Here is a 22,426-nt window from a genome sequence, read left to right as displayed (position 1 = left end):
TTAAATAGGAAAATTCTAGAGACAGAACTGAAAAGAGAAAGGAAGTCTGTGAGAGGGTTGCCAAGTCAGAGAGTAAAGTGTCACCTGATACAAGGACTTATGAATGAGCTCAGAGTAAAACTATTTGGGGAAGATCTAAAGAAGAGGCGGTGCCTGCAGGGCGGAGGTTTGGAACACTGGACGCCTCACCCAAGGGTACAGCGTCCATCCGTATCACGTAGGTGGTAAGATAAAGCTTACCGAATGTTCTCAAAGATTTGACATACTGTATTCATTGCTTTTTATTTTTCTTACTTTAAACACTGTATTTGGTGATTAAAGGAAATTACAGAAAAATCGTACACCCCGTTACATTTTGTCTAACCTCGACCAAAGCGGGGGTCGTTCCCTTTTTAGCGCGCAGTGAAGGACCGGTGCATTACCTGTATTCTCTGTCCGCCCAGAGGGGTACCGGGGGGTTGTAGGGCGGCCACGTACTTGGAAGGGGGACACTAAGCAGCCTCCAAGCTGCAGAGCGGCACGCGTACCCACGGATCTGGCGGGCAAGCTCCACCCGGCTACGGGGCGGGACTGATAGGTGCGAGGGACGGTCCGACGGGCCTGGCCCCGCCCCCTGGGGGGGTCCCGTCCGGACCCCGCCCCGCCCGCAGCCTGGCCCCAGCCCCGCCCGCGCTCTGGCCGCGCGCTCACACTCGGAGCCCGAAGCGGCGGCCGCGCAGGTCGGACCCGCGCCGCAGCGGCTGGAGATGCAGCGGGGAGCCGCGCTGTGCCTGCGCCTGTGGCTCTGCCTCGGACTGCTCGACGGCGAGCACGGTGAGCCCGCCGCCCGCCCGAGTGCGCGGCTGGCTGCAAAGCGGGATACTTCCCCTGGGCGAGGGACGGGTGGGGCACTGGACCCCCGGAGCCTGGGGCAGAAGGGAGACAGGGCTGGGAGCCCGGGGATACGTTCACCGGATGGAGCACGGCCGATCGGGCCTGGGCCCGCCGGGATCAGGAAAGGGCGGGCGGAGACTGCAGCCGGGTCAGGGACCGGGCACCGTCTGCACCGCTGCGCAGGGATTGTGCTCGGGGTCCTCGACCGTCCACCGCTGTCTGTGGCCCAGCTCCCTTGGCGCCGCGCCCCATCGCACTGCATCCTCAGATAGGATCCTTCCCTTGCTGACTGGCTCCCCGGCGGAGTGCCGGCGCTGCACGGCTCTGCCTTCTGACCCTCGCACGACGGGGACCGTACCCGGAGTCCGAGGCGGCAATCCCCGCCGGGCCTCAGACCTGGGTGCGCACTTCCCGACGCCTCCCAGCTGCGCTCGAGGTCGGACCCCCCAGAGGGCGCTCCGGGCAGGTGTCCACCTTCCCTAGGCCAGAGATTGCGGGAGCAGCGGTGCGGGGACTGCTAGAGACAGAAGCCGTCGGGCGGATTGGGCGCAGGTGCACGTGGGAACTCGAGGGGAATCTTGAGTTGGCAATTCGGGAGCGATCAGCGTAGCGAGAGGCAGAATACCGGCGGTCCCTGTATTTAATGGGGCAGGAGCCTTGAAGGCCGAAATCAAGAGCCTGGACTATAAGGCAACAGCAGCCACGGAAAGGAGCTTAAGCGCAGGAGAGATAGGGTCCGGTCTGTGACAGGAATATGACCAGAAGTTGCCCCTGTGGGGTTGGAGAAAAGGGAGTGTGGGAGATGAGGGAGGGGACAGAGGGTATGTTTGGGTGGAGATGTCAGGGATAACCCCTCAGGGGGTTAGTGATGATGTGGCAGAAGTCCACGGATGATCTAGTGACCCAGGGAATCAGAGGGTGGAAGGAGGGTCATGGGTCGCCAGTGGTTGGGAAAAAAGTGCTGGAAGGGCGGGAGAGGGAGATGGGGGCTTGCTATTTTTGAACACGGCCGATATTGAATACTGGCTTTACATGTCTTAACTCTTTTAATCTCCCAAGGAAGTGTTAGACCTATTTTATGGATGAGGGAACATAGAATAAAGACATGTGTAACTTCTTCAAGGGTTCCAGAGGCCAGCCGTAAGGGAAATGGTCTGTAGATCTGTAGAATAACAAAGCTCTGTTTTCTATGCCTTCGCAAGGTGAAGGGCAGAGGACGGAGAAGATGAAGGAGGCATAGATGAATCTAGAGGCAGGTTGGAGGAGGACATCTGAGTTGGGGCAGTCCAGAGAAGAGGGGCTGCCCCTTAGTCCTTCCTTGCTCTCCTGCATCCAGCTGAGGTCCAGGCTCTTACAGATATTCGGTGTGTTTGTTGAGCGACTGAGTGAATGCGGAGAGAAGTGAAAGGGGTCAGGCTGAGAATGGGAGACCCCACCTTGAGGAGACATCCAGCAGGCAGTTGGGTGTAGTGTCTGAGGCTCAACAGAGAGGCTGAGCTGGGGAGTTGGAGAAGGAGCAGAGCAAAGGTTCCAGGATGGGATTCCCCCACCCCAGGGAGGAAGCCAAACAGGAAGAGGCTTCCAGGGAGACAGGGAACATACTGCAAGGTGTTAAGAACCAGAAGAGCCTGGTGTTGGGTGCCCAGGAGGTGAAGGAGGGAAGACAGATGAGTCTAGTCCTATGGGGAGTTCGGGTGGTTCTTACCAAAGTTCAGGCAGTGAGGAGGAGGAGAGAGGATGTTAGCTGAAGGGGCCCACAGAGCAGGATAGCCCAGGCTGGATCAGGGCATGGCTGGTAGGAAATGAGTCCTGCACTTGCCCTGAGGAGCTCCCAGCCTGATGGGTGATGCTGGAGCAGACACACAGACACTTAAGTGCAGCCAAGTGTCAGGGCAGCCAGAGTGGATGGCCAGGAGCTGGTAGGTGAGAATCTTGGGAACCCTCAAAGGTGTGCAGTTAGTCCTAGAACCAGATTTTTGTCCCAGCTCTGCCCCTAAACTCCTGGCTTTGCGGCCTGGGCCTCTGTCTTCCTCTCCCTGCACCTCAGTTTCCCCACGCATAGCAGTGCAGTGGGCGAGTGCTTGAGGGGCTGTACTTGGACCTGACTTTATGGCTTGAGGTCCCAGTTGAGTTCCAAAAAGCTTTGCCTTGGCAGTGTCCCTGTGGAGAGAGCAAGTGTCAGAAGATGGGCCCAAGAGGGTGGAGAGCCCCTCTAGAGAGGCTGTTTGTGCCGTTGGACAGTAGGCACAATGGCTCAAGGACAGGTAGGGGAAGCAAGTGACTGCTGAGCAGCTGGGCTGCCCTGGCCTAAGGATAGTGGGTCCTGCCAGCCAGTCAGCTCTCTGCTGTCCCTGTTACTCATCCCTGAACCACCCAGGCATGGACAGAGGTGTGGGAGTAGGATGGGGGATGCAAGTCAGTGCAGGCAAGAGGTGGGGGCTGGGACATCTTACTTGGTCCTGTGGACCACTGGCCCTGGCTCAGTCACTGTGGCTGAAGGGCTTCTTCCTCCACAGTGCCTACACGACCAGGCACCACACTAAGAATGAGGCATAAAAAGCAGATTATGTGGCCAGCTCCCCACTCTGCCCCAGGCAGTGGGACCCCAACCCAAGGAAGGAGACTGGGGTTCTGTGCAAGTCGCAAGCTAGGGTGCCAGCTCAGGGAGGATTTGGACCAGCCCCAATCTGCAGGGGTTTCCTGAGTGCCAGGCTGGCAGGGACACAGGAATGGTATCTGTATCGTAGGGATGCAGGTGCTCAGTGACCCCCATGAGGTCCAGTTGGGAGCTGTGGGCTGCACAGGAAGGTGGCATCCTTTCCAGCTCAGGGCTTCATGGAGGGGTTTGCAGACTCCACGGAAGGGAATTCCAAGTAGGGCAAAGAGCCCCTGAAAGGTTCAGAGGTGGGAAAGTGCAGATGGTGTATGGGGACTCAGGGATAGTCAGATCACGCTAGTCTTGGGAGGGATAGGGGGTGGAATGGGGGAGGGAGGCTGTTGGAGGTGGCAGGAGCCAGCAGCACACCTGGAAAGGGGATGTTCTGGACAGGGAGCCACCCGGTCAGGTCCCCTGAAAGGATTGCCCGAGGGGCAAAACCAGATGGGAGCCCACGGCAAGGACGATACCATAGGGGAGGAGGCCGCAGGGAATGGTGGGGTGAGAGGGATGTGTGCCAGTCTCTGGCTTACGCCCAGATGGAGGAGGGACTCATGTGGGGACAGAGGAAGTGCTGCCCTGGGAGGCAGGTACTCCAGGTGGAGGTGCCCAGCAGGACTTCCTGGGAGACCCCATCCATGCAACTGGACCAGATAAGAAAGGAGGAAATTTGGGAGTGCTTGAGTGTAATAGGGCAGAGGAGAATCAGGGAACCCAGGGAAATTAAGTGGGAAGTTCTTCTCTGTGTCTGGCTTACACTCTTCCTGCTGTCATTTGGGTGTTTTCCTCCACATGGCAGATTTCAACCCCCCTAGGGCTGGGCCTGGCCTGGCCCCCATGGCTCTCTGAGATGCCTCTCGGAGAGGGAGGTAGGCAGAGGGAGGGGTCCGGAGAGCCCCTCACACTCCCCGCACTGCCTTCTGAGCCAGAGGCAGCGACGTGTCCAGCTGGAGCCAGGGATTCCTGAGTTTCGATCCTTTTCAGACACTGGCTTCCTCTGGGATCTCGGTTTTCCGGTCACGCCGAAGGGAGAAGTCTGGGAGCAGGAAGGTGCGGGCACTCAGTGCTGGCAGTAGCTGGGCCTGGGTGGGGCGGCAGCAGGCACGCCCCGGCTGGTTCCCCGCGCCTCAGGCCACCTCCAACCCACCCCCAGGCCAGGCCAGGGTGGGGGTGGCCCCACCAGCAAGCGTAGGTCAGGGTGGCGAGTGGGGGAGCCCCGCCACGTGGCCAGCGAGGTCAGCAGGGGTTCATGGGAAAGGACTTGTCGGCCACAGGAGAGGACATCCTGCCTGCGTTTCCCTCTTCCTGCGGCAGGAGCCCACGGCCCCGATTTAGCAGCACTGGGGGGCCACCTCTGAGGCAGCTGGGCTGTCCGATAACACCGCCCGTCCTGCCGCCGGGGAGCAGAGCCCTGACCCCAGGCAGGCCAGGGCAACCGCCTGGCATGGCTGCCCTGCACGGGGAGCTCAGCATCTGCCAGCTTGCCCCTCCCCCCAGGTCGCCCTCAGGGGGACTCAGGCAGCCCGTGCTCCCACTCCGCCCTCCCTGAAATTGCCTCCACACTGCCCCAGTGGGACCTCTAGAAAACAGATCTGAGCTGACCAACTTCTTGACCTTTCCCACTGGGGTCCCAAAGCATCCCTAACCACATGTCCGCCTAGCCCACACCCACCACACAGCCCAGCCCCCCAGCATGTGACCTTTCTCATACTCTACATACACCTTGTCCTTCACCCGGCCTTTGGGAGGCTGCCAGGAGCTCCAGGCTGGTGGAGGATGGGGTTGTTCCAAGCAGGTGGGTGGGAGGGGGCTTCATTCCCACTCGCTGTGTGCCTCAGAGGCACAGGATGCAGGCTTTTAGGCGTTTCCAGCAGGGAGCATTTATCCTCAACCAACCTAAAGCCCCATTCTCATAGGCACCTTAAATTCTACCGAATGGAGATTCCTCTGTATTAAGCAGCACGCAGGCGCACACACACACACACACACACACACACACACATGCGCATTTGGAGCGTCCAACAGTGGGCCTCGCCTTAGTATAAAATGGTAAATCAAATTGCTTTACCCTGGGGTGTGTGAAGGTTTTAGCTTTGTGTCATAGGCTTATGTGCCCATTTTGGTGATGAGGAAATTAAGGCCAGAGGGGTGAAATGGATCACAAGGTGCTAGAGCATCAGGAGCTAGAGTATCTGGTCTCAGATGGCATGGAGCAGGCAGTAGCCCACGTTCCCCAAGGAAGAGTTTAGAGTGGGGGGACCTTGGGCGCTCCTAAATTTCTGACCACCTCTTGGACATTTTTATCTTTGTTGTCCCAGAGACCTTTCAAAAGCAGCATGCCTCACAGACATGTTGCCTTTCCCCAAAGTCTGCCCCAGGCCAACGTGCCTAACTCAAGGCAGGACATCTCCATGTCCATCCCTCACCTCTGCACCTGCCCACACACTGTGTGCTGTCCCTTTGCCCCCTAGATCTTCGGGAGAGTGGGGGGCAATCTCAGGACAAGTCTCATACTCGGGATGCCACCATTAAAGGCGAGCATAAACTCCCCCATCCTTGCATGAAGCAACCGTCAAATGCAATGAACCAACCACTGCATGGAGCTGCAGAAACATGCTATGGGGCCCCAGTGAAGGGGGCGGGACCTCAACACGCACCTCTAAGGTGGGGTATGGGTCATCTGGAAGACCAAGCAAAGAGCTCAGCTTCTGCCCCCAAGCAGTGGAATAGTTTTAGACAAGACAGCGACTTGTGTTCTAGAAAGATAATCTAACCACTGGGTAAGATCTGGACCAGTGGGAAGACACTGGCATGGCAGGGATGGACTTTGAAGATGGCCAGACAGTAGGGGACTGGAGGAAGGCAGTCCCGAGATCCGGCTATCTGGGTGGAAGGCATCCACTGCTAGATGTGTGCATGCTAGGTGTGCAAAGTCCTCTGCCAGGGAGCAGGGAGAGAAGAGGGATAGGCCTGGAGCCCCCAGCCACCCTGCCTTTGGTGCTGCATCTGAGAATGGACAGACATCGCGACCAATGGGCTATGGGGGATGGGCAGAGTCAGGAATGCCTGACAGGTGACCGGCCCTAGGATGGCAAGTGTAGTGGAAGGGAGAGCAGTGCTTCCAGGGTTGAAGGAAGGAAGATGGTCAGATCAGCTGAAGGCCTTTACCCATAAACTGCAGAAACACAAATAATGCTGTCCTGTATAGAGTGAGTGGTAGCTTCCCATAATCCTGTCCCCCAGAGCTCATCTCTGGGCAGCAAGTTAACCTCTGTGCCTTAGTTTTCTCATCCTCAAAATGCCATGAATAGTACCCACCTCAGGGGGGCATTAAAGAAGTGTGGTGTGCATAAGTGCATACGCCTAGGCAGGCACACAGAAAAGTGCTAAATCTGTGTTTGCTACTATTATCCTAAATAGGATGTATGGTATAAGCAGAATTTGGGGGTCAAAGTGTGTGAGCATTCTTTTATAACAATGAATGCTCGTATGCCCACATTCTTGCCAACACTGGGAATTCTCTGTCTTTCAAACACTTGCTCATCTTGTGGGGTGGACAGTTGTATGCCCTGTGGCTCCAGCTGTCCTGCCCAGTGGTGAGTGGTCTGGTAGGAGGGCAGGGGGTGTCCTGCCAGGAACATCTTGAAGCAAGGCTCCCCCCACCCGGACCCAGGGCTGGAGCTCAGGAGAGCTGCTGGGGAGAGTTGGGGAGCTCAAAGGTGGGCTCAGAGCCATGAAGGTGTGCTATCACCAGGAGAAGGAAGCACCCCAGGGAGCAGGGCCAAATGTCTGAGGCTGACCTGTGACCCGGGACCCTTTTCTGTGACCTCATTGTCCCACATCAGTTCTGTCTACATAACAGCCCAAGGTCAGCCATACTCTGGCCTTGCACATTCCCTCTGCCATTCTGTTCTGGAACAAACTCCTACTCAGTCTACAAAGCCCATTTCAACTCACCCCTTCCTGCCAGCACGGCTTTCTCTAACCACAGCTTTCTTTCTCTAACCACCCCCCGTCCCTCCACCCACCACCACAGCTGTGACATGCAAAGCGCTCAGCAGGCAATGACAACCAAGGGTTCAATGTGCAGGGGTGAGCAACAGTTCGTTCTTGCTATGGTTCTTAATGTGGTATTTTGTCATTTGTGGTTCCCTGTAATCCTGGGAACAATTCTCATTTGTCAAGTGGGAAAACTGAGGCTTAGAAAGAGGAAGGGACTTACCCAAGGCCATACAGCCAAAGAGTGGCATTGTGGAGCACACTAGCTCCAAACACATTCTGGGAACGGTCCCTCATTCCAGCCATCTCAGCCCTGTAGGGTCAGAGAACTGTGGCCTCTTGACCCTACCCTTGACCTCTGGAGGCACAGAGGTTACCAGCCAGGTGTGGGTGGACTCTGGTACTGAACACCTCCATGCCTCTCCGCCAAGGGTGAAAGAGAGAGACCTGGAGCAGGTGTCCCCAAATCTACCCAGCCCTAGGACAGATGCATAGAGACCCCAAACTCAGCCTCAACTGGCCAGCTGTCTCCCATGTTTCTCCTTCAGTTTGCCTCCAGTCTGCAGCCATGGGCCTGGCCCCTGGCTGCCTCTGTCCTTCTGGGCATAGCTGCTAAGAAGAGTGTGGATCAGACTGGCGTGACTGCCACATAGTCTCCATCACCCACAGAGTGACCATGACATGTCTGTAGGAAGAAATTATCAAATGAGATAACCACTACCACTACATTCTGGCAGTGTGTGGGGTCACCCTGAGCTCACAGACAGTCTTGACATCATCTCCAGGTTGGCCATGCTGGACTCGAGGACAGAGCCATGATCCCCAGGAGCCACCCGATGATGCAAACCCTCCCCATATGGTGGGTCAGGGCCAGGGTAGGGACAATGTGCTCAGTCCTGTGTCTTGGATGAGGAGCAGCGATTCTTCAGGCACAGAGAGCAGGGAAGAACAAAGTGCACAACCTGAGGCCAGCAGGGAGGTGGGCAAGGACCTGATGGCTGCTGGCTATAGCAGGAGCATTGGGAGGTGAAGCTTGCCAAGAGGGCGGGGCCCGTTGGGATAGGCATCACCCTGGTGGCCAGGCCAAGGGCATTCACAGCTCCAGAGGGCCATGAGCGTTCAGTGAAGGTGTCCTCAGGTCATGACATCTATCTGGATGAAGGACAGATTGGAGGCCAGAAAGGAGGCTGCTGGGGAGCAGGGAGGCAGAGAAGCCAGCACTCAGGGTAGTGGTGGGAGAGAAGGGGACAGAGAGATGTGAGGGCTAAGACCTGGGGAAGGCTGGGCCTGGACTTGGCCAGACTTGGGGTCCTGCACAGCTGTCAACCTGCTGCTGCTATGGGGCTGGGAGACTCAGTTTCCTCATAGCCGACTAGACTCATGATTCTTCCCTTCCTCCCAGGCTGTGTTAGGATCAAATGAGGCAGTGACTGCAAGGTCATGGTCAGTGCCTAATGCACAGGACTTCCCACACCTCCACCCCCTGCCACTCATCCCTCACCCAGGAGCCCTGTGTGCTGCTCCCACAGCCAGCTGCCTGTGGCTGACTCCTGGGTCTCCACTGCCCAAGGCCGCTGACAGCACAGAGAAGAGGAGGTGTGCACTCTGGCCTCCCTGACCTCGGTCCGGCGCCTGCCCCGACTGCTCTGTGCAAGCTGGGGGGCCAGGGCCGCCAGCCAGGGGAAGGAAGAAGCCAGTTCCTGGGCCAGGAACAGGAAGGCAGGGGGAGTGCGGCAGAGGCCAGGATGACAGCGCTTCCTGCTGCGGGAAGGGAAGGACAGTGGGGACAGACAACAACCAGGCAGGAAGGATGCATCTTCTTTGGGGTTACAGGTGGGGGTTGGGCAGCATGGAGCCTCTGGGCAAGGCAGTCATTGGACCAAATCTGCCTTAGCTACTCAGCATTCTGGGATGCACATGGTTACCAGGGAGCTTGGTCTTTAAAACTGGAAACGTATTTTCCAGAGGAATGACAGGGTCTGACATAGTTCCAACCTAAAGGAAAACCTGAGGTTTGTTTAGGCAACCAGTCAGCCATCCACCTACCCTTCTATCCACCAATCCATGCATGTAACCATCCATCCTTTCTCCCTTCCTTCTTTCTATCCACCCACCCATCTATCCATCCATCCGTCCATTCTTCCATTTATCCATCCTTCTATCCATCTGTCCATCTATCCTTCTATTTCGTTATATTTTTCCTTAAATAGTTTATTGTCAAGTTGGTTTACATATAACACCCAGTGCTCATCCCCACAAGTGCCCTCCTTCATGCCCATCACCCCCCTTCCCCTCTCCCCAACCCTCATCAGCCCTTAGTTTGTTCTCAGCATTCAAGAATCTCTAATGGTTTGCCTCCCTCCCTCTCCCCCACTATTTTTCCCCTTCTTCTCCCACTTCATCCTCTGTTAACTTCCTCCTAATCCACCTATATGTGCAAACATATGGTATATGGTCCTTTTCTGCCTTATTTTGCTCAGCATAACACCCATAATTTCATCCATGTTGCTACAAATGGCCAGATTGCATTCTTTCTCATTGCCATGTAGTATTCCATTGCATAAATATATCACATCTTCTTGATCCATTCTTCAGTTGATGGACACTTAGGCTCTTTCCATGTTTTGGCTATTATTGAGTGCTGCTATGAACTTTGGGGTACATGTGCCCCTATGCATCAGAACTCCTGTATCCCTTGGGTAAATTCCTAGCAGTGCTACTGCTGGGTCATAGAGGAGTTCTATTGTTAATTTTTTGAGGAACTTCCATACTGTTTTCCAGAGGGGTTGCACCAGCTTACATTCCCACCAACAGTATAGGAGGGTGCCCGTTTCTCCACATCCTCGCCAGCATCTAATAGTCTCCTGATTTGTTCATTTTAGCCACTCAGACCAGCATGAGGTGGTATCTCAGTGTGGTTTTGATTTGTATTTCCCTGATATCTATCCTTCTATTTAGCCATCCCTCCTTCCACTTTTATCCATCTCCTGTCCATCCATCCATCCACCCATCCTTTCATCTATCCATCCTTCTATCCACTGTCTATCTATCATCCTCCCTTTCATCCATCTTTCCATCCACCCATCCTTCCATTCATCCACCCACCCTTCCATCCATCCATCCATCCATCCATCCATCCATCCATCCATCCTTCTATCCATTTGTACATCTGTCCTTCCATCTAGTCATCCTCCCTTTCATCCATCCATCCACCCATCCTTCTATCCATGTATCCATACTTCTATTTATCCATCCATCATTATTTGTCTGTCTGTCCATATGACAGTCCAGCTAGTCATATTTTCTTTCATTCATCCATGCACCCATATTTACATCCATTCATTCATTCATCCATCCGTCCATCCAGTCATCCATTTATTCATTCAACAAGTATTTACAGAGTCTTGATTCTGTACTAGATGCTGTGCTAGATAAGGGGTGGGGTAGAAAAGGAAACTGTACTGGTTCTTACCCCATTGAAATTTACTGTCTAGCAGAGGAAATGGAAAAACATAACTTAAACAAATAAGTAAATAAGATAATTACAAATTGTGACAAGAAGGATGAGGGAAGTAACCAGGAAGTTAAGATGAATATTAAAGGGGGACTTAGGTTTTAGAAGGGTTGAGAAGTTCATGACTAAGCTAAAGCCTGAAGATGAGAAGAAGCCAGCCTGTGCAGAGCATGTGAGAGGAGGCAAATTGGGAGGAATGTGTGCAGAGGCCCTGGGACAGGAAGGAGTATGCATGTTATGGAACAGCCTGAAGGGCATGATGGCTGGAGGACATAAACACAAGGTGAGGGTGGCCCAAAAGGGAATGCAAAGGGATCAGGGGCCCAGCCACGGAGTTTGGATTTTCCTGAAACTGAAGTGGGAAGTCACTGAAGGGATTTAAGCATGAGCATGATATGGCTCGTTTCTATTTCCTAAGTTTCACTAGCAACTATGTGGAGGACTGAAGTAGGGGAAAAGTAGGCCCAGGAGCCCACTTTGAGGGCAAGTGCAGTTGGACAGACCTCAGTGGGAGAGCAGGGCTGGCTCTGGGGTGCTTTGGTGGTCAGTGATTGGCCAGGGTGAGGAGAAGCGGGTCCACAGCTGCTCCCATATGGAAAGATGGGAACTATCAAGGAGAAGCCTTGGGCAGGGGTGAAGAGGGTGTGAGTCTGGAGTTCAGCATCAGAAATGTGGGACTCAGGGTGTCTTTAGGGTGGCTAAGTGCTGCAGTAGCTGGATACTTCAGGGTGGAGTTGAGAAAAGGACAGGAGGTAGAGACTCTGGAGGTATCCAGACACTTAGGGGAGAGACCTACAGAGAAAAGAGTGATGAGCGGTACATGTGGTGCTGGGCAGAGGGGAAGGAGGAAGATAAGAGGAGAGTGAGCTCACAGCATGTGGCAGAGGAGGAAGCAGTCCTCCTCTCTGCCTGGAGCACCCATGGGTCCCACAGCATGGAGGTCATGGGATGCCTTGACCAATGGCTCCATGAAGCATGGGGTTGGGGGAGAAGGAGGTCTGCACCCCAGAGGAAGGATGGGCAAATGTGAGAAGAGAAGGCAGCAAGCAGAGCTTTTGCTGTGAAGGGAAATTAGAAAGGGGGAAAGGGGCAGGGGCTGGAAGGGAATAGAGGATCAAAGAATTGGGGGGGAGGGACTTGTTTATAGGATGGGAGATGGAGATCTTGACCTTGGGAGTGGAAGTGTCAGAGGGTTTCCAGGGCCCAGGTAAGGGGTGTGGAGTTTGGATGGGGAAAGATGATCTCCATCTGATGGCTTTACTTCATTAATGCTGAGAGTGAGGGAGAAAGGAACGGCCTGAACTTCAGTCCGAGGGCTCATTTAGGATCTGCCTACAGGAAAAGAAGGGGTTGGGACAGCAGCACAGGGCTCTGGCTTTGCTCTGTGTGCTGAGCCACTGAGGGCCATGTTGGTGCTGCAGGGTTGGGGTGGAGGATGAGAGGCAAGGAAATGATCAGGATGAGGGGCTGAAGGCCACACTGTGCCAGGACAGGGGTGAGGCCAGGGAGGGGGTTACCTATGGGGAGAGGTCCATGGACTGGGAGTTTTGATGAGGCTAACGGATTTAGCAGATGTGGGACAAGGATATCTAACAAGAGTAGACGGGGAAAGCAGGGCAGGAAGGCAGGCACTCAGTAATGGTGTAGTTCTGTTGAGGACCAGATCCAGGGTGTGCCCAGGAAATGAGTGGCTGAGAGGAGGAGGAAGGACAGTGAAGACCACAAAGGCCAGGACCCTGGTGAGTCATCCATGTGGACGCTGAAGTCATGGGGAATGGTGTGAGTTGGGGTTGCAGGAGCTAGAAAGCCAGAAGCAGATAATGAAGGGAAGTGACCAGGACGGCAGCTGAAGACAGCTTTAGTGGGGAGTAGGTGGTACCATCAGAGAACAGAGATGACCACAAGGAGCCCTCCATTACCAGGCATGTGTGGTGGAGAGCACTACTGCCCCAACGAGAGTGGTGGCTTCAGAAAGCCAGGTGTTGTTTTTTTTTTTTAATTTTTTAAAAAATTTTATTTCTGAGAGAGAGAGTGTGTGATCAGGGGGAGGGTCAGAGAGAGGGAGACACAGAATCTGAAGCAGGCTCCAGGCTCTGAGCTGTCAGCACAGAGCCCGACACGGGGCTCAAACCCACGAACCGTGAGATCATGACCCGAGCCAAAGTCAGACGTTTAACCGACTGAGCCACCCAGGCAAGGTCTACAGCAAAGTCTGCTGATTATGCAGAGCCTGGTGAAAGTGAATGAAGACAGGGACACTGGAGACAGAGAGAGGCTTGCACAGATGGATAAAAGGGTTGGCAAGGACAATGAATGGTCTGTCTGTTTAGTACAGTGATATGGATGATTCCTTTGGTAGTATGGTGGCTTCTATGGAGGAAGATCCTACAGGATTCATTCCCTATCCATCAATCCACTCCAGCATCCACCTTTCCACCCACAATCCACTCACCCATTCACCCATCCACCCTCCATTCACCAACCCACTCATCCATTCATCCTCCCACAGTCTACCCTCCCATCCACCCATCCACTCCACATCCACCCATCAATCCCCATCCATTCATCCATGCGTCTACTCCTATCCGCCCATCCATTCCTATCCACCCATTCACCCCCAATCCACTCACCCATCCAGCCGTCTACCCCCCATCAATGCCCCATTCACTTATCAGTGAATCTATCAATTCACTCCCTCAATCTATCAATCCACTCCCATCCCCCACTACTCATTTATCATTCCATCCATCCACTATCAGTGGCCCCATTCACTTATCAGTGAATCTATCAATTCACAACCCTCAATCTATCAATCCACTCCCATCCCCCACTACTCATTTATCATTCCATCCATCCACTATCCATCTACCCACCATCAATCTATCCAACTACCCAACCACCCATCCACCCTCCCACTTATCCACCCACCCATCCATTTGTTCACCTGATCATCCATCATCCATCTTAACATTCTTGAATCAATCCCCTCAATCTTCGGTGTACATCTCCTCTGAACTGAACTTAGGAAGAAAAATAAAATACAGCCTCTCTTCAGACATGACCAGAGAACCACAAATCAGTCTGAGAAGCATTCTAACAGCAGGGTTCAGGAGGCCAAAGGTGCCTAAGTAATGATGATTGCCCCACCATAGGGAAGAGACATGTGAACTAGGCCCTGAAGAGGGGGCTCCACGGGAGGGAAGGAAGTACAAATGTCCACGGCGAAAAGACAAGTGAAAGCAAAGACTTCAAGATGTGAAGAGTCTGGCCCTTTGGGACAACGGTGAGAACTCTGTGCCTCTCTGAGATGTGTCAGGAGATGAAGCTGGAGAGAAGGGCAGTGGGCAGAAAAGAAAGTCTTGGCATGCTCTTACTTTATCTTAGAAGCAAAAGGGAGCTTCCAAGGAAGCTGGGCTGACCTCTGCCACAGCTTCTAACCAGCTCCTAACCACGGGTGTGCCTGGATGTGTACCCCAGAAAAGGGGACCCTGGGGGTCCCAGGGCAATGCTGCGGGCCTCATCATGGGACATGTGCAAGCCTGGGGCAGGTGGGTGCTGACCGCCATCTTTCTCCTCTGGTGCCCACACACCAGCCTCAGGTCTGACCCTTAACTGATCCACTAGGAGGGCCTGTTCTTTCTTTCCTCACAGGTCCAAATCCAAGCCCGCTGACCTCCCTCTTCTGTAGTTCAGAGGCCAGCTGTCTGCTTGGCGTGGCTTTATTCACTTTCCTCTACCTGGAAAATCCTATTCCTCCTTCAACACCCAACTCAGAGGTGCCCTCCCAGGATTTCTTCCTAGCCCCTAACCACCCCAGGGGAGGCTCCCTTCTGCAGGACACCCCCTTCCCAGCAGCTCTGGAAGTGTGCAATAGGGGCTTGTGTGCAAGGAAAGTTAACACACGCCCTGGGGAGGGTGGAACTAGTGGCGAAGCCCTAGCCCGAGTGCCAGGAGGGGGTGCACTGGATTCAGGTTAAGGAGAGAGTATGCAGTGGTCACAGTGGCCAGATGAGGAGTTGCCTTCTGAGAGAGGTGGTGAAGTCCAACTGGATGCCCTCAGTTTCCCTATCTGTACAATGGGACTAAATGCTCAGTGAGGGCCTTCTGCCTCTGCCCCACAGTGGTGTGGTGCTTAAAAGGTTTTGGTCAACAGGAGGCATGGAAGGGAAGGGCGAGCCAGGCCCTGGCTAGTGCCCTTCTTGTCCACATGATGCTGAAATGGGATCTGGGTGTACAGAGTGTGCCATCCTGGTACACCCTAGGGCGGGTCGGGGGTTAGCATGGTGTAGAGCCAACTATGGTGGGGGTCCCCTGGGATCCTGCTCCCGTGGTAAGCTGCCAGGGCAGGACACCGGGCATCAGGGAGGTGGGCAGGGAAGAACAGAGGAGCTGGAGCTGTGGGTCAGTAGTGAGCTGTGTCCCCCAGGAGGACGGGTACATGGGATACAGTGCGTTGGGGGGAGGGGGACAGGACACAGCCCTGGGCCTCCAGCCACGCAGTCCTCTCTTCCTGTTGTCTCAGGATGGTCCTGGCAGGATGCATCTGCCAGAGTTCCAGGTCCAGACCTCCCCCAAGGCCTGTTCCCACCCCTACCGGGATCTCTGACACATACACGCCCATGGGCACGCACATGCGGACGTGTCAAAGACACACACATCCACACACAAAGCCACACACACCACTTACACACCAGTCCACACACAGATCCATGCCCCAGATACACACACACACACACACACACACACACACACACACAGACCCACACCTGTCACATGCTATCCTGCTGAAAGGAGAAAGCAGGGCAAGAAGCTGCATGGGCGGCATGGCATCAGGAGGGTTTTGGAAGCAGAGTTATTTGTGTGTTTGGGGTCGAGCCCTATGGGAAGGATGGGGAATGAGGCAAAGGGTGTCGGGGGCAGCTGAGGCATCCAGAGGGGGCTGCACGGGTGGACAGAAGCAGGTGGAGCCAAGGACACAGGAGGTGGACTCCATGGGGCCTGGGAGAGGGTGAGGTCAGGGGCAGAATTGGCAGGGGCAGGGGAGTGGAGGCCCTTGGTTCTGGGCATTTGGTGAGGGTCTGTGCTGTGCAGGACCCCCTTATAAACAGTGACTGTGTGTCAGGGTTCAGGAGGGAGAGCCCTTCAGACAGTCATGTGAGGGTCACCATGCCAAGGTGACACACTCCGGGCCTCCCCCAAGTTAGAATCAGGCCTGTGGTCTCCCCCACCAACTTCATGTTGGCAGCTCAGCTTATGTTAGTTTACGGGGGCAGAGATTGGGGTTCAGTCAGATCAGGGCTAACCAGAGGCTGGGCCCAGTCTGTTGCCAGGGACAAGGGCCAGGGGGCAGCCTGAGGTGGAGATCCCTGGTTGTCTTGGGGCCTTGAAGGTGCCACCTAGGGCCAAAAGCTGGGGCAGCCCTGACCTAGAGGGGTATGCTCTTGTGGGCAGGGAAGACCCATCAGTCCCAGATGGACATCACCATGGGAACTCGCCACCCAGTGCCATACTAACCCTGTCTCCCTCCCCAGGCCTGGCGAGTGGCTACTCCATGACCCCCCCAACCCTAAACATCACGGAGGAGACATACGTCATTGACTCCAGTGACAGCCTATCCATCTCCTGCAGGTACTCATACCCCTTCCAGGGGATCAGGGGCCAGGGTCCCTCCTACAGAAGGCCAAGGCAGGAGAGGAGAACCTGGAAGGAAGCCCCTCCCGAGGGCAGAGGGACCTCAAGGCTTAGTGGGGCTCCCGGGTTGCCTGGGTGCGGATCCCTAGAGACACAGACTATCCCTTGCCCTGCAGACACCTTGCACCTGCCCCCACCACAGACTGATTATCCTGCACTCACCCCTGGGTCACTCCACCCTGCCCCAAGGCCACTCCATGCCCTTGGTTACCCTGCATGGATCCCAGGTTCCCTGCATCCACTCCCACTACCTCCATTGGCTCCAGGCCCACCCACACAGACCTCAGACCTGTTATCCTCCCTGCAGCCCCAAGGATGATTTGCAGGCTTCTTTGCCAGCCAGCCTGCAACATGTGGGCCCAGTAGCCAAGCAAAAGTCCCAAGGGCCTCAGGGAGCACCTTGCCCTGGGCTGGGTCCATGGGCTATTCTGACCTCTGGGTGAGAGAAGCTATAGGCAAGCCTTGGCCTCTGGGAGGGCTCCTCAGGGATTGTGCCCTGGAGTTGCAGCTGGGACCCCTTGTCTTTTCGTGTCCTCCGACAGGGGGCAGCACCCCCTCGAGTGGGCCTGGCCAGGGGCTCAGGAGACGCCGGCCACGGGGGAGAAGGACGGCGAGGACACGGGGTTTGTTCGAGACTGCGAGGGCACGGACACCAGGCCCTACTGCAAGGTGCTGCTGCTGCCTGAGGCCCATGCCAACGACACAGGCAGCTACCGCTGCTACTACAAGTACATCAAAGCCCGCATAGAAGGCACCACCGCGGCCAGCACCTACGTGTTCGTGAGAGGTGAGGGTGCCCAGACCATCCAGCCCTGCGGCTGCCCAAGAGGCACGGGTGGGGTCCTGGATCCTGGATTGGTATCCGGTGGCTGCACCCCCAGCCCCAACCTGCAGACCCTGTGGGGCCACCCCAGGGCCCCTCGCCTGGGTAGAGAACCCCTAAGCCCCGCCTTCCCCGCCCACAACCTGCCCCCTCTCCTCAGACTTGGAGCAGCCATTCATCAACAAGCCAGACACCCTCCTGGTCAACAGGAAGGATTCCATGTGGGTGCCCTGCCTGGTGTCCATCCCAGGCCTGAATGTCACGCTGCGGTCGGTAAGCCCCTGTCCCCACCTCCACCCCGGGATCTGGCCCTCCTGTCCCTGTCCCTGGGAACGGGGCTCCCAGTCTGGCCAGGAGGAAGTGGGCTGACAGCTGCCATGTTCCTGCAGCAAAACTCAGCACTGCGGCCTGACGGGCAGGAGGTGGTGTGGGATGACCGGCGGGGCATGCGGGTGCCCACTCCGCTGCTGCGTGACGCCCTGTACCTGCAGTGCGAGACCACCTGGGATGGCCAGGCCTTCCTGTCCAACCCGTTCCTCGTGCACATCACAGGTAGGGGCTGCCCCGCGCTGCAGGCCCTCCCTCCACTCCGCCCCGGAGCCACTGCTCACGTCCTGGGGGAACCCCTGGAAGAGGATGGGGGATCTCCCAAATCCTGGTAATGGGGCTGGTCTCAGCGGGCACCCTGTGCCATTCACCCGGTGTGTGCCATCCTGTGAGGGGCATGGGGGTCACTGCGCATTTGTCCACCAGGCAACGAGCTCTATGACATCCAGCTGTTCCCCAAGAAGTCGCTGGAGCTGCTGGTCGGGGAGAAGCTGGTCCTGAACTGCACCGTGTGGGCCGAGTTCAACTCAGGAGTCACCTTTGACTGGGACTATCCAGGGAAGCAGGTGAAGCCAGCAGCCTGGCCAGGGCCATACTGAAACCATCCTCCAGAGTCCCTGTTCACTGCTCACAGCTGCCCTGTGCCCACACTGTCCCCGGGAGTGTCCATCACTGCCCACACCCACACTGGCCTCTGAATAGAGGAGGGTCCTGCCCCAAGGGCCTGTCTGATAGGAAAGTTTTCCTACCCCAAGGAACACTCTGGGTCTGGGTCCAAGGCTTCCAGAGTCCCTGCTAGGCTGGGGTATATGCCTTTGGTGCTCAGCTCTGCCAGAGCCCACCTGCTCTGACCCTGGGCTTCCCCTGGGCGTGGGCAGGCAGAGCGGGGTAAGTGGGTGCCAGAGCGGCGCTCCCAGCAGACTCACACAGAGCTCTCCAGCATCCTGACCATCCACAACGTCAGCCAGCATGACCTGGGCCCGTATGTGTGTGAGGCCAACAACGGCATCCAGCGATTCCGGGAGAGCACTGAGGTCATCGTGCATGGTATGGTGTGGGGCTGGGTCGGGTGTCAGTCAGCAAGCCTGAGGAACAAGGGTCCATGTGCAGTGTGGGTGGAGGTCAGAGGTCAGGGTGCACCTGAGCAGTGTGAAGTCCAGCCAGACGGGAGGGAGGGTAATGACTGGACCCCAGAGGGTAGGGGGAGCCCCAATCTGCAGGTATTTGTCCTCTGAGGGGTGCCAGACCATGGCTGGGAGTCTTTGGGCAGGGCTGGGTCAGTGACTTCAGCTCCCGGCTTTACACTGATGCCTCCCATCTGGCAGAAAAGCCCTTCATCAGCGTCGAGTGGCTCAAGGGTCCTGTCCTGGAGGCCACGGCAGGAGATGAGCTGGTGAAGCTGCCTGTGAAGCTAGCAGCGTACCCCACGCCGGAGTTTCAATGGTACCAGCCCTGGCCCCTGCCTCTTGCTACCCACCAGACCCACCAAGGCAGGAAGGGCAGCATCCTCCCCAGCAAGGGTCTGTGCCTGAGACCCCTATGGGGACTCTCCTCTGAAGACACTCTAAGGAGCATGCACCTAAGACACTATTTAAGCCAGAGGGAAAGTTGCTGCTAAGCTACGAAAGTTTGCAAATACCAGCCTCCTGTTATCAGTGGGTGTGGTGGGCACAGGGTTGGGCTTTATCTAACTGACGCCTGCATCTGCTGTGTCCCTGAGGGCCCTGCCAGCTGAAGGATGTCACGGAGCTCTGGACTGCCCTGTAGCAATGGCTTTGGGTTTCTTAGGCTTCCCTCTGAACAGGTTACAACCCCCAGGACCCTCCTATCCAGGAGGTCAGAGATGCCCCAGAGTTTCCACAGACGGCTGTAGGTCCAGACTCTGGGCTGGGCCTGAGCTGTGTGGCAGAAAGCAAGTTTCCAAGAGGCCCACAGGCTCCGGAGCCCCAGCTCTGCTCCGACCTTAGAGGAAGGCCTCCCCTTTGCCATGTATTAAGTGTCAGTGAGGTGGGAGGGTCCCTTAGTGATGACTCTGCCCTTGCCAGGTGCTCCCGGAGAGCTCCCTGGGAGCTCAGGTTGGCACAGCATTCCTCCTCACTTGGGTCACTGAGCAATCTGTGTGGTCGAGCCCTGGGATGTCACCCTCTAGCCTGACCCCCATTATACAGATGAGGAAATAGAGGTGGGGGAAGGGGAAGGGCATTCCTAACTGAGCACTGAGCCTCCTGGGAGGGTTCTGCTTCATCCTTTCCCATCTGGCCAGAGAAACCCTGCCGTTCCCAGCCTGGGGCACCTCCCTCCAGGCAGGATGACCTTTTCTGAAAGCCTGGAGCTGGGCAAGCAGAGGCCCAGACATTCTCAGCTGGGATGTCACTGTGCTAGCTGTAGGCTGGCAGGCTTCTCCTGGGAGGGCCTCAGGATGCCCTGGGTCTGGGCCTGGTATAGGCCTACCTCTGAGGCCACAGGCTTTACGGTCCATTGGCGGTACCTGATACAAGACCAGCATTTTGGGGACAGGGTCTTAAAAGGCACTGATGCAGCCTGGAGCCTCCCTCACATGCCAGCCTCCTAGAGATATCTGGGGCTCTGTCCCCTGCTCCCCAGGCCCAGCAAGACTGACCCAACCAGGGTCAGACCCAGGCCTGATGCTTAGGCAGCTGGCTGCCTCTCATCATTCCCACTACATCTGGGTTTTCTTCTCTCACTTGGCCGACACCTGCTTCCAAGAAGTACTCAGCTGGGCCCACTGTCCACCAGGCACGGTAGCCACCACAGCCCCGCAGGGCCCCACTCCTCTAGGCTGTCATGTGATGATTGTGAGTAAGTGAATGGATGGAGATCTAGTAGACAGACAGACAGCTGGCCCAGCTCCTGAAGCACCCTTTGTGCCTGGCGCAGTGCTGACACCACAGGCTGTAACTCAGTTCAACATGACAACCCCTGAAAAAAAAGTGCATTTTGTTTCCCCAGTTTTCAGATGAGGACAGTGGGGCTGGGGACCACGAAGGGGGTTGCCTCAGAATTTTGCACCAGAGCCTGGCAGACCACATGGCCTCGGGTCTGCTCTGCCCTGCCCTGCTGTGTGACCCCGTATGTCTCTTGATGCTCCCCTATGTCTGCCCCTCACTGTTGGTCTCTGACCAAGGGTGTGCCTCACCCACAGCATTCTGGCTGCATACCAGGGGAAGGCACCTGCTTGAGGAGGTCAGTTTCCAGGTAGAGTCTGGGTTGCAGAGGCAGCTGCCGGCAGCACGCCCAGGTCAGGCCTGGGGAGGAGCCACATCTATTTGTATATGCCTCTAGTTGTATACGCACCTATTTGCATATGCACTGAACACCTAAGTGTACTGCTCTAAGTGTAGGGACATAGCAGTAAAGGGCACAGTGTGCGGAGAACCAGGCAGGGAGAATAGGGCAGAGGGCAGGAGCCGGTTCATAGGATAGTCGGAAAAGTTTTCTCTAATGAATGAGTACTTGACTGTAGCAGAGAGGGACCCATACAGGTGTCCAGGGGACTGAGCATCCAAGCAAGGATTGGGACAACAAATACAAAGGTTCCAGGTGGGAGTGTGGGGCAGCAAGAAGGCCCCACATCTGAGAAGCTCCAGGAAGGGCAGAGCTGGGGTCAGAGAGGGAGGCGGGGCCCCCCATGTGGCAAGCGTCTGCTCTGTGCTTCTGGGGGACTGCACCTCCACTCCTTCCCAGTACACAGCATTGATGCCTGTGAGAGACAGGGCGGCCTGGAGACCACCCCCACAGCCTCCAAGCCGCCTGCTCCCCATGCAGAGTCAACAGCTGCCCCAGCCTGAAGCCCTGCTGCCCTTCCCAGCAGCCTCCTGGTCTGGCCCAGGAGGGGTCTCTTGCTCCAGCCTGGCCTGTCAAGACTCTGGCACCAGCCTCTTCCTGCCTCCCCTGACAGTCTACTGTCCTGTCCGGGCCTGGCTGTGGCAGGGAAGGGGTGCCAGGACAGGGCAGGGGTGGGCCCACGTGGTCCCCTGAACTCCCTTCCTGGGCCAGGTTCAAAGACAGAAAGTCAGTGTCCGGGCGCCAAAGTCCACATGCCCTGGTGCTCAAGGAGGTGACGGAGGCCAGTGCGGGCATCTACACCCTCGCCCTGTGGAACTCTGCAGCCGGCCTGCGGCGCAACATCAGTCTGGAGCTGGTGGTTAACGGTACAGGGGCAAGACAGGGGAGGGGACGGTGGGCTCGGGCTTCCTAGGACAAGAGTGGGGACCCTCTGCCCCGGGTAGGCTCTGCAGGAAGGGGCACATCTTGAGGGAATGGTGGGCATGGCGGGGGCCTGCTGACCAGCTGTCTGCCTGTGCCCCCAGTGCCCCCCCACATCCACGAGAAGGAGGCCTCTTCCCCCAGCACCTACTCCCGCCACAGCCGCCAGGCCCTCACCTGCACTGCCTATGGGGTGCCCCCTCCTCTCAGTGTCCAGTGGCACTGGCGGCCGTGGACCCCCTGCAAGACCTTCGCCCGGCGTGGCCTGTGAGTGTGGCTCCAGCCTGCCCTTCCCTGATCCCCAAACCCGTCTTCA

At 56.4% G+C, this 22,426-nt stretch overlaps 1 protein-coding gene across 4 annotated transcripts in view; it reads left to right on the top strand.

Annotated features, from left to right (window-relative positions):
- Nucleotides 1–700: 700 nt before the first annotated feature.
- FLT4 (fms related receptor tyrosine kinase 4) overlaps nt 701–22,426 on the top strand; it is a 42,722-nt gene continuing 20,996 nt past the window's right edge. For all 4 annotated transcript variants that reach the window (XM_039223584.1, XM_039223586.1, XM_039223585.1 and 1 more), the window contains exons 1-10: nt 701–813; nt 16,574–16,670; nt 17,276–17,520; nt 17,717–17,829; nt 17,946–18,108; nt 18,310–18,449; nt 18,762–18,930; nt 19,209–19,326; nt 21,901–22,055; nt 22,215–22,377. In XM_039223584.1, the coding sequence (XP_039079515.1) occupies nt 747–813; nt 16,574–16,670; nt 17,276–17,520; nt 17,717–17,829; nt 17,946–18,108; nt 18,310–18,449; nt 18,762–18,930; nt 19,209–19,326; nt 21,901–22,055; nt 22,215–22,377 (1,430 nt within the window). In that variant the 5' untranslated portion in view covers nt 701–746. The remainder of the gene's footprint in view (nt 814–16,573; nt 16,671–17,275; nt 17,521–17,716; nt 17,830–17,945; nt 18,109–18,309; nt 18,450–18,761; nt 18,931–19,208; nt 19,327–21,900; nt 22,056–22,214; nt 22,378–22,426) is intronic.

This window comes from Hyaena hyaena, unplaced genomic scaffold (assembly GCF_003009895.1).
Source record: "Hyaena hyaena isolate Hyena2069 unplaced genomic scaffold, ASM300989v1 scaffold_1385, whole genome shotgun sequence".
Classification (NCBI taxonomy): Eukaryota; Metazoa; Chordata; class Mammalia; order Carnivora; family Hyaenidae; genus Hyaena; species Hyaena hyaena.
Note: the sequence above shows the minus strand (reverse complement) of the source record. Positions and strands in the feature narration are given on the sequence as shown.